Genomic DNA, 10,523 nt, shown 5'->3' on the forward strand with positions numbered 1-10,523 from the left:
ACTGAAACCATACCAGTGTTGAAAATAAGAGTAGAAATTGTACAAGCCTCTGCTTAAAGTGCAGGCCAACATTTTCTCCTTAACCCTATGGAATTTTTCACCAAATTTCGGTCCCCCAAACCAAACCATTTGCCTCCTAGGAGTTCTCAAACTTTGCAGTGCCACAACCCCATCAAATGGTAAATAAATAAAAATAAACATTTCATTAGGGCAGAGTTGGGCAAGAGAAAAATATACCAGTTCCTGGGACAGCATAGGGCATGATTACTTTAGGGACTACCTATCTCATGTAGTATCTGCCCAGCTGATTCGATCTGGCAGGGTTGGCGCACTCCGGGTTCCTTCAATTAAACAATATCACCTACTGGGACCCTGAAAGCATACCTGCACTGTTGCAGTGCCTGCCCTCTGGAACGAGGTTCCTCCGAAGATCTGAGTGGTCCCTGCCCTCCTGGTGTTTCAGGGGGGTCTGAAGACCAGACTCTTCGCCCAGGCCTTTGTTGGGGTTACTGATGCCTCCTTTTAACCAGGTTGTTTTCTCTTGTTTCCAGCTGGTTTGTTATTCTGCCAGCTCTACCCTTCTTTTGTCATTTGTTTTTATTATCTTGTTTTTCATATTTGAATCATTTGTAAACTGCCCAGAATCGCTGGGAGTCAGGCGGCATATAAATGTAATAAATTCTTAATTTCAACCTCTAACAACAAGGTAGGGTTGAAAGAACTCCTGCCTGAAATCCCAGACCAAATTTCACCACTGCGTTGTAGTGTCTTAACAAAAATTCTCTTGAAAAAACTTTCTTCCCTCCCCACTACTTCCTTTCCCCTCTCCTTCTCCTTCTTCAAGCAAAACCCCATAATATACTTTTGTTAAAACACTTTGCTTGAGGTTCCTGCATCCATCAAGCGCCATTTCAGAATAATAGAGTAATTGGAAGTGCACAGCTTTTCCTCGCTCCCCTTCCCATCAGCCTTCAGAGCCAAGCATATTGCGGGCTTCCTGGAAATCAGTGACTAGATTGCAATGATGCATTGAAAATACACACCCCAAAGCCAAAATGTTTGATTGTTGTGGGATTGGATGTCTTCCTTATGCTTTACAGGTAGTCTTCACTTGACAACCATTTGTTTAGTGATGGTTCAGACTTACAACAGTGTTGAAAAATGCTACTCACAACCGATTCTCACACTTATGACCGTTGCAGCGTCCCTGTGGCCATGTGATCATGATTTGGGCACTTGGCAACCAGTTCACATTTATGACCATCGCAGTGTCCCATGGTCATGTGATTGACATTTTCAACCTTCCTGGACAGCTTCTAGCAAGCAAAATCAAGGGGGAACCACATGATTCGCTTAATGACCATGTCGTTCACTTAACACCTGTGATGATTTGCTTAATGACCACCACAAAAAAGGTAATAAAATTGGGTTGGATTCGTTTAATGGCCGCTTCACTTAGCAACTGAAATTCTGGTCCCAATTGTGGTCATTAAGTGAGGACTACCTGTAAATTGATTCAGTTTCTACTGTGTAAGCATCTTCATCAGATGCACTAAAGGAGGACTGTTGCCTAGTTTTCATCTCCTTCTAGTTTATAATTAAAGAAAATTTAAGTCCTGGTGAAAATGATTGTGAAATTAATGATTTGTCACGTCTTTTGTTCTCTGACCCTTTTTTTACTCAGACTTTTCTGCTCTCTTGTGGCAGGTAGAATACAGACTGTCATTGTTGCTTCAGATCACAGGAAGTGAATTTTCAAAGGAGTTAGAAGGTGTTCTTTAGGACTCGTTAAATACTTGTTTCATACAGGAATCCAAATTAAAGCATCTCCAGCAGGTAACTGGCCAATCTCTGCATGATACATCCCGTGAAGGAGAGTCTATTACTTTGCCATGTAATTTGTTCTAGTCAAAGTGTTTTTACCATTGGAAACTGTTACCTGACATTCAACCACTATTCCATGGTCTGGACTCCGGGACAATCCCTTTTTTGACAAGGCGTTCATTCAGGTACTTGGGGAGGCCATAATAGCCCTCATCAGCTGTCATGGCTTATAGGTTAAACCTATCCAACAACCTTCAAACTCTCCTCTCCCACTGCTACCCTTTTTGCACGTGTTCCAGTTTTTCTGAAGCCTCCTTAAAGCCTAGGACTGGACACAATACATGATGAGATTCAATAATCACAGAATTCAGTGAAGCTATAACTCCTTGTGCCTTGGAAATAACAGTTCTGTTGTTATAGTCACATCTCACTGCTGTTCCATATCCATCTTGTGGGAGCGCGACAGTTCCTAGACAGCTTTGCACATACTTTTTCCAAGCCAGTCACCCCCGGCCTATCTTACATCTGTACGTTTGATTTGTTTCCTAAGAGAATAACTTGGCATTTTCCTCATTAAAATGCACTGTTGTTTTTGGCTTGTTTCTCTAACTTGTTAAGATCATTTTAGAGATCTTCTTTTTGTCCTGTAAAAGATTGGATATCTCGCCCATTTTTATCTTGTATGCAAATTTGAAAAGCATTCTCTTTATCTTTTCATCCAAGCTGTTAAGGTTGAAACATATTGCATGTGGCACTTTATCAGTATTTTACCACAGGCATAAAATCCCTTAGCATCCCTACAATCTACTACAGAAATTGCCTGATCAAAAAAATGAGATAAGGTTCATCTAGTAGGGCTAGTATTCACAAATCCATGCTGATTTCCGATTTCTTGAAACCCTTCCAGTGTTTTCAAGATGCTCACAGATCAACTGCATCATGATCTACCCTAGGATTTTCTAAGGTAGCGAGGTCAGAGTGACTGGTTGGTTGTTCCCCCAAATTCACCTGTTCTGCAGGATTTCTCAGGGATAATGGAAGACAGTAATGCATATGCAAGTTCTCTCTCTCTCTCTCTCTCTCTCTCTCACACACACACACACACACACACACACACCTCTGTGATGCAACCCATTTGGCTTTTGAGATTTAAACATATTTGAAGTCAATTGATATTCCCTGACAATCTCTCTATCAAATCTAAGTTTAACCTGTTCTTCATAATTGCCTGGTGGAACACCTTCTTGTACAAGACTGAACCAAAAGTTCTGCCACACAGAATGGGGGGAGAGAGCCCCGCTTTTGAATTCCACAAATTACCTTAAATATGTGTTAATTTTAGTCAAAAGGCTTCAGACCCGCTTTGTTGATGGTGGGCCATTTTCCCCCCGAAAATTATATAGTATTGCTTTTTCTTTGAGCCTTTTGGTTGCCCTATTCTCCAACTTCTCCAACTCTGCAATATCCTTTCTCAGGTGAGTAGAACTGTAGCCAGCATTTCAAGTACAGCCACAACTGTCAGTAACAGTAAGTCAATAGCAACAAAAGTTAGGGAGACTTGCAAATTAATTATCCACACAAGACAAAGGTAAGTGCTCTCCATTTACTTGTGAAACTTATAACAATGATTGCTGTCATTCTGGTGTTGGCTCCCACAGTCTGAAGTGGTACACAGTCCAAACCCAGGTTTCTCACATGAATGAGAATTAGTTCATTCAGTACAAAATGTAAGGAGGGCTCAGTGACTTGGATTTATTTCACACAAACTGTGCTAAGTTATACAGTAATTTGTTTAAGTATGGTTTATTGAATAAATACAAATTGTCTGGGTTTGTGTAACATTAAGCAACAAACCATGGCTTATAAACCATTATAGGTACTTTTGCACAACATGTTAGTTCCACACTAAGCAAACCAATTATTACTTAACATTATGCATGAATCTTGACGCTGTGTTGGGTTGCCTTATCCACCGAGAAGCTTCAGCTAGTGGAAGAAGTCTGCTTCGCATTTCCATGCACAGACATCCCAATTTGTACATGGATATAAGAGCATGTGAATGTCCCTACACACCTACATGCAATATCTGAAGCTGAACTATATGCCTCTGTCTATGCCTATGGGAGAAAGCATGAGTTGATGCTTGGCGGGACATAGCTGGCCTTTCTTCCAGGCAGTGGTGCTTGGAGCTATTTGGGAGGCAGCCAGATTGGACAGGCCCTCTGAAGGGGCGTGAAAGAAGCTTTTCAAAGAAGGAGAGAGAAAAACTCAGAGAAACCCACCTAAAGGCAAATATTTATGGGAGTGGAAAGTTGGGGGTGAGGAGTGAGGAGTGAAGAATGTCTGGAGTTTTGAAAGTGTGGCATGGATTGTCTGGCTCAGACATTTACTGCACAAGGGCGTTGCTTGCTTGAAACAATTCTGCCTGTCTCACCCTTCTAAACACACATGTAATCACATGGGTATTACTACTTTTCTCTCTTTCACTCTTAGGGTATGGCTTCTTCAAGATCAACTTGTTTTTCACCTTCAGTAATATGGATATCAATACACACAAACACCCCTTCCTGCTTTCTGTAAATACTGTATACACTGCTCTGGCTGTTGAAGAATCAGAATCAGAATAGATACTGTGAATAGGGGAGCTGGGGATAACCCAGACTCTGTCTTTCTGCCATGCGCCAAAGGCATTCCACTGAAGTGGAACACCTCTCCTCTTCATCCTGGTTGGGCTTTCTTGGAAATAGCAGTGTGGGTCTGTCCTTGCCCTTGATGGATGGCGCACACCACTGAACAATGATGAGAGTTGTAAAACCATAGAACAAAAGGAGGATGAATGGTTTCCCTCCTTCCTCCCTTCTCCAAACAATTAATTACTTAAAAATAGAGCAAAGGATGAAGACAAAGAATTCCAGAACAAAGCCACTTCATTATCTCCTCCCTTTTTTTTTTTTTTGAAGGAACCGAGGGCAACAAATGTGGCCATTATTCTGCAACAAATTCACCTCAACCCTATAAGGTAGATTAGACTGAAAGTCAATCCCAGGAACCATTAGTGGGATGAAGCTTAGGTGCAAGATCTGCTACCTCAGCCTCTCTCAGCCCGGTGCCTTCTAGAAATGCTGGGAGTGCAGCTCTCAAATGCTCAGTTAGCTTTGGCTGAGAATTTTGGGAGCTGAAGTTCCAGCATATCTGGTTGGCATCAGGTTGGGGGAAGGCAACACAACATCAAGCTGGTTGTCATGGGAGTAACTTGAAAGATTTTCCTGTGTTGTTTTTGAGTATGTAGAGCCAATCATTCATAGTCTCCAGCCATGTTGCTTTTCTCTTTTGTTTTCTGCTAAGGTAACTTGGTGATTGTTAGCTTTATTACGTGGTCAAAAGCAGCAACATTTGTTATATTATGTTCCAGCTGAGACAATGTTAAAGTTGATTGGCTTCCATAAGAAATAACATATGGACACTTGAAAAGCTCCTACTTGCTTTATGATTGCCTATATTCATCCAAGATCTTGTCTGATGTTTGCTATACTCTGGAAACATACACATAATCAAACTTACATCCACAGCTACATAGATGCAAACATACATAGCTAAATATATGCACACACAGAGATGTATGCATGTCCAGAAGATTCCCCCCAACATTATTGCCTAGTCCTTCTGTTCCAGATGTATGCTACTACACCAAAAGACCCAGGGAACCTACATTCAGCAAAAACGGAGCTGGTTGCAGAAGGATGATAATCTCCTTAAACTGAAGTCCCAGCCCAGACCCCCAGGGGTTTCAGAGTTAATTCCAAAGTGGTACCCTTCCTTGGTGATTGGATACACTGGAATCTGTAAGAGACTAGTACTTCACGGACAGTACACCGGAAGGTCTTGCTGACAAAGCAGTAAAGGAAGAAGTTGATGGAGGTATTGAGCATGGCTACCATGTTGGCAACATCTAAGGCCAGATGTACTCTCCAGTCCTGGTTGACTGATGCCACATAGAGGTGGTAGATCATGACAAATGTCCGTGGAGCCCAGAGGACAATGAAGACAGTGGTGATGGCCAACAGGATGGCTGTGGTTCTGCCAAGGCGTCGGCTGGGATTTCCTGATCGCCTGAGCTTGCAAATGATCACAGAGTTTGTCAGCAGAAAGATAGTGCAGGGAATGAAGTAGATGATGAAGCAATGGAGCCACTTCAGGACTTTGTCCATAGTGTTGGGTGGGTAAACATCATGCCAAACTTCTAGCCACCAGTAGAAAGGAACTCCAGTAGCCAGCGAGACTGCAAACGTGGCACCAATTATCTTCTGGGTGCGTTCTGGGAAGGAGACAGCCCTGTACTGCAGGGGATGGCAAAGTGCCACGTAACGGTCCATAGTCAGCAATACAGTTACCCAGATGGAGGCGTGATTGGCCGTGAACTGTAATATGTTGATTGCGTGGGCAAAGGCGCCTGGAACTTCATGGGCCAAAATGGCTGCCTGCACGATGAAGCCGGCAAAGACCACAAAGACTTGAGTGAGGATGTCAGAAGCGGTGAGGGCCAGGAGGTAGCAGTATGAGGATTTCTGGGTGCGAGCAGCAAGACGGGAAAGTGCAGCGGCAGTTAAAACATTAACTGGGACAAGAAAGAAAGGAAAACCAAAGGGTAATAAAAAGTATCTGTAGATAAGGAGTTTGAATGTGCTTTAGGATGAGTTAGTATTTGGCAACAGAAAAGCCATACATATGCATGGCTGTAATTAATATCTGGTTTCTGTTAAATTGGCCCAAATGGTCTCTCTTTAGCTTATTTGTCCTTGAGAGGGCTATTGTGAAGGTAAAAGTGGCTGGGAAAGACAACAAACCGCTATGGGTGTCAGCCAGAGGACTTCAGAAGAAGGACTAGATATAATTGTAATAAATGCTTTTGGGACCCAAGTGCACAAATAAAGTAAGAAGTAGGAAAATGTCAGCCCTTAGAAGTAGTCCAGACAAGAAGCATGCTGGCTGGGGAATTCTGGGAATTGAAGTCCACACATCTTCAATTTGCTAAGGTTGAGAAACACTGGGTTACAGTAACAGAATCTTGCAAGTCTGAAAGTACATCTCCCCTCCCCCCACCTTTACACTCCAAGAAACTAGGGAGGGTCCCTTCATTTGCCACCCCCCGCCATTCCTTCTGTGGGCTAAGCTGCCTCTTATCCAACCAATGCCTAGCCTGTGGCTCCTCCTCCTCCTCCTTTCTCTCAAGGACATTCTCACAGACCATTACAGAGAACAGCATGAGGCGAGCTGAGGAAACATCTTCACTGTCCATTCCTGTGATAGATGGTTGCTTGGGGACAAGTGGAAAAATCTTGACTGCTGGAGAACTGGCTCCAGGATTGGTTTGCCAGTTGGCAGCCTTGCCTCTTTCATAGGGCAGGTGAGGAATTGCACCCAAGCCTACAGTGAGGATTAAAACCTTGAAACAGAGGAGGGTAGATTCCCATGAACTGCTAAAGTAATACCAGGGCTTTGGGGAAACAGATCATTTTCAATATCAGTGGCATTGTAGATGCATTGCAGAGCCAGTTTAGTCTAGTGGTTAAGGTACTGGGCTAGAATCCAGGAGTCTGTGAGTTCTAGTCTCACCGTAGGCATGAAAGCTGGCTGGGTGACCTTGGGCCAGTCCCTCTCTCAGCCCAACTCACCTCACAGGGTTGCTGTTGTTGTGGGGAAAATAGGAGGAGGAAGGAGTATTAGGTATGTTTGCTGTCTTGAGTTATTTAAAAAAAATAGTAACTGCAGGATAAAAATAAAATTAAATAAATAAACAATGGAGTTGTGGGGCAAGCTGATTTCATACTTTTCTCTCTGAACCAACCACCCTAGTTTCCCCCTGCAGGGACTCCTAAAGTTGGAAATAACTCAGCTGCCTAGTGGAGGTCCATCTGTGCTCTCCAGATCTTTGTGAGATCATAGCTCCCTCTGGTGCTTATCTTGAAATCAACACTATATTAGGCAGATATGGGTAAAGTTGGTTCTTCCTAATAAACTGTTCCTCTCAGCCTAGTCATGCTTTTTATTTTTTTTTAAATGTTTCCTGATGGTGCATTAAAATGTTGGGATAAGAAATCCCATTTTTTTAGCACTACAAGAAACAAGTTGGATATCCCTTTGCTAAAAATTCAGCAGTGATCAGAGGACACACTGACCTCTTGCAGTGAACAGGCCATTGAACTGACTGGGTAGCCTCCAAGGTCTCAGCATTAACATTTTATGATTTTTACTAATGATGATGAAAACAGGGGAACATCTTGTTGGATGGATTTTGATGAAATTACACAAAGAGGTTGACAATTGTGATGATTGTGGGATAGTGGTCAAGGTGTTAGACCAGCCCCAGAGAGAACCAGGCTCTTACAGCTGGGTAACAATCAATGAATCTCACTGCATTTACATGTAAAAAAAAAAATTAAACACTTCTGCTTTTGAAATGAGGGGCTCAATTAATCTCCCTCCAGCTATAATCCTTGCCTTCTCAAATTTGGCTGCATAGTTTTATTTTTCTTGCTTTACAGCTGCTGACCACCCTGGTTTTTCATCCTTTTGCAGCTCCCGAGGTTAGGTTTGTTTGTAATTCACCTCTGTAGGATATTTCAAGGCCTGATCCCCAAGACTTCCATTTCCATCTCCTTTTTCATTTCCACAAGTCCCTTTCTCTGATCCCAGAATGGCCTTTGGCTCCTATTTCCACCCCTATTCTCTTGATAGCCACTGGGGACAGGGCCTTCTTGGTGGGATCCATTCTTCCTTGGCAGTCTTTCCCACAAGAAACATTTGAGTCCCTCCTTCTGCAGGCGTTTATGTGATTTGGTTTCTGGACTGTATTTGTTTTAGTCGATATGATGGAGTTTTTATTATGCTCTTCTGAATCCTTTTTACTATGTGTCAGCTTGGCAGTACTACTCCAGACACTTAAACAAATAACCATAAAATCTCTCAACTATGAATTGCTGCTGCTGCTGCTGCTCCTCCTTCCTGCTCAAAGTACCATAAACCCATCTCTCTGACACACATCTCTATGGTGCTGGCTGATTTCTCAATTTTGTCTTACCAGGCAAGCCCACACATAGCAGGATGCAGTAGTAGAGGAGGGCCCCCATGCTGACCATGCAAGGTGATATCTCCTTCTCATCTGGGTCCTTGGCATTGCTTCCCCAGGCCAGATCACTTTTGTTCATCTTCTCTTAGCAACTTCCAGCTACAAGGAAACCAAGGACGATGGGTAAAAAATACAATAGAATCCTTGCTTATAATAGCAGAAACCTCACCAACCCTGGACCACTTACTGCAGGGAATTGTTCCTTGCTTTAACATGGCTGGCAAAACAGAATGGTGGTACAACAGAATGGATCAACATAGCTTAGGCAATGGCTGATTATATTTGACCCACATATTTCCCCACTTCACTTATTATCCTGACAATTCTGTATCTTTAAATTGAGACAAGTTTCCCTACTCAGCGTGTATCTAAAGAAAGATTCTCTAGTCTACAATGAAGTCAGAGGAAAATTTGCCTTCTTTTCACCCAAGAAGTTCAACTTCTGCTCCTCTTGTGTTAAGTTACTCAGATGGGAGAAACAAGAACACCTTGAGATGAAAGGCTAAATGACAGAACTATAATCACACTCCAAAATCCAAGGTAGAGAGCCATCATCAAGGGGTTACTGAATGTTCAATTATATCTGTCAGGCAGTTAGCAAGTTGCTCAAGGATGTAAGCAGATGGAAAAGTATGGTGGAAATAAATGATGACTACATTTAAATACAAGAGCCACTCAACCAACCCTCTGAGATAGACTGTATTCAATTAAACTAGTAGGTGTAAAGTGCCTTCCAATGGTTATTTTATTAGGGATGATGTAGCAATGGGTTTCCTGCATTAACAGAAGAATTGGGCTGGAGAGCCTCTGAGTTTCCTTCAGGCACAACGATTCTATTTTTCTGTCTGGATTGACAGAGGGTGAGACCTAGAGTATTTCTAGAGGGTTTTTGTGTGCATAATTCCCCTGTATGGACTCTAGTCCCTGGTTTCACCCTTTCCTAGTAAATGGCAACTGTCTATCCATCGGGGTCCTGAGTCTGGTAGAACCAAGCCAGCTAATGCCATAGCTCAGATTTATTCTAGGGGATGTGGTTCTACTTCCCCCTGCTAGATCAGGCTAGTCCAGTTTGTCCAACAGATTATTCTTTGCCATCTCCTTGCAGATTCAATCTGGTGGAATCTTACCTTGATGCTTTGGCTGCAGAAATTGCTGTCCTATATTCACCAACTCTGCAAGCAGCCCGTGCTGTTTCTCCCCAGTCAGATGTCTGAAGAGAAGGTCCTCCTCCTCCTCCCCCCCAAGGCTGTTGTGGGGAGCCAGAGGTAAGAGAGGAAGAAAAAGAGAGAAGTCCAGGGGGAGAAGCGTGAAGGAGTCTGAGCAAGCCTCTAGACTCAAGCTCTTGCGGGGGGGGCAGGGAGGGAGGAGGAACAGTGGCAGGTGTGCACTTTGTTGAGACAGACCTAGGAGGGAGTGGAGAGGGCTGGCTCAGCACAGATGGAGGCGGGGGCTCTCACAGAGCATTGCCATCATTCACATCCCTCCCAAGTTTTTGTTTATGCTAACTAAGTGGATGCAGAAACAGTGTCTCAAACCACAGAAGTCCTTATTGGGGCCTGTTGTAAAGCCAAAG

General features: G+C 43.1%; 1 protein-coding gene across 1 annotated transcript; it reads right to left on the reverse strand.

Moving 5' to 3' along the window:
• Positions 1–5,576: 5,576 nt before the first annotated feature.
• Positions 5,577–9,029, reverse strand: GPR142 (G protein-coupled receptor 142). The gene is made up of 2 exons (XM_063296534.1): positions 8,903–9,029; positions 5,577–6,439 (listed from the first exon to the last, which is right to left on the reverse strand). The coding sequence occupies exons 1-2, from the start codon at positions 9,027–9,029 to the stop codon at positions 5,577–5,579; spliced, it is 990 nt and encodes a 329-aa protein (XP_063152604.1).
• Positions 9,030–10,523: the final 1,494 nt, after the last annotated feature.

This window comes from Candoia aspera, chromosome 2, assembly GCF_035149785.1.
Source record: "Candoia aspera isolate rCanAsp1 chromosome 2, rCanAsp1.hap2, whole genome shotgun sequence".
Lineage (NCBI taxonomy): Eukaryota > Metazoa > Chordata > Lepidosauria > Squamata > Boidae > Candoia > Candoia aspera.

Bases quoted from the DNA above. Each gene is read 5' to 3' on its own strand.
- GPR142 (XM_063296534.1), bottom strand. From the start codon at position 9,029: ATGAACAAAAGTGATCTGGCCTGGGGAAGCAATGCCAAGGACCCAGAT. The intron at 6,440-8,902 runs GTAAGACAAAAT...TTCTTGTCCCAG, and splicing joins GCTATGTGTGGGCTTGCCTG to TTAATGTTTTAACTGCCGCT.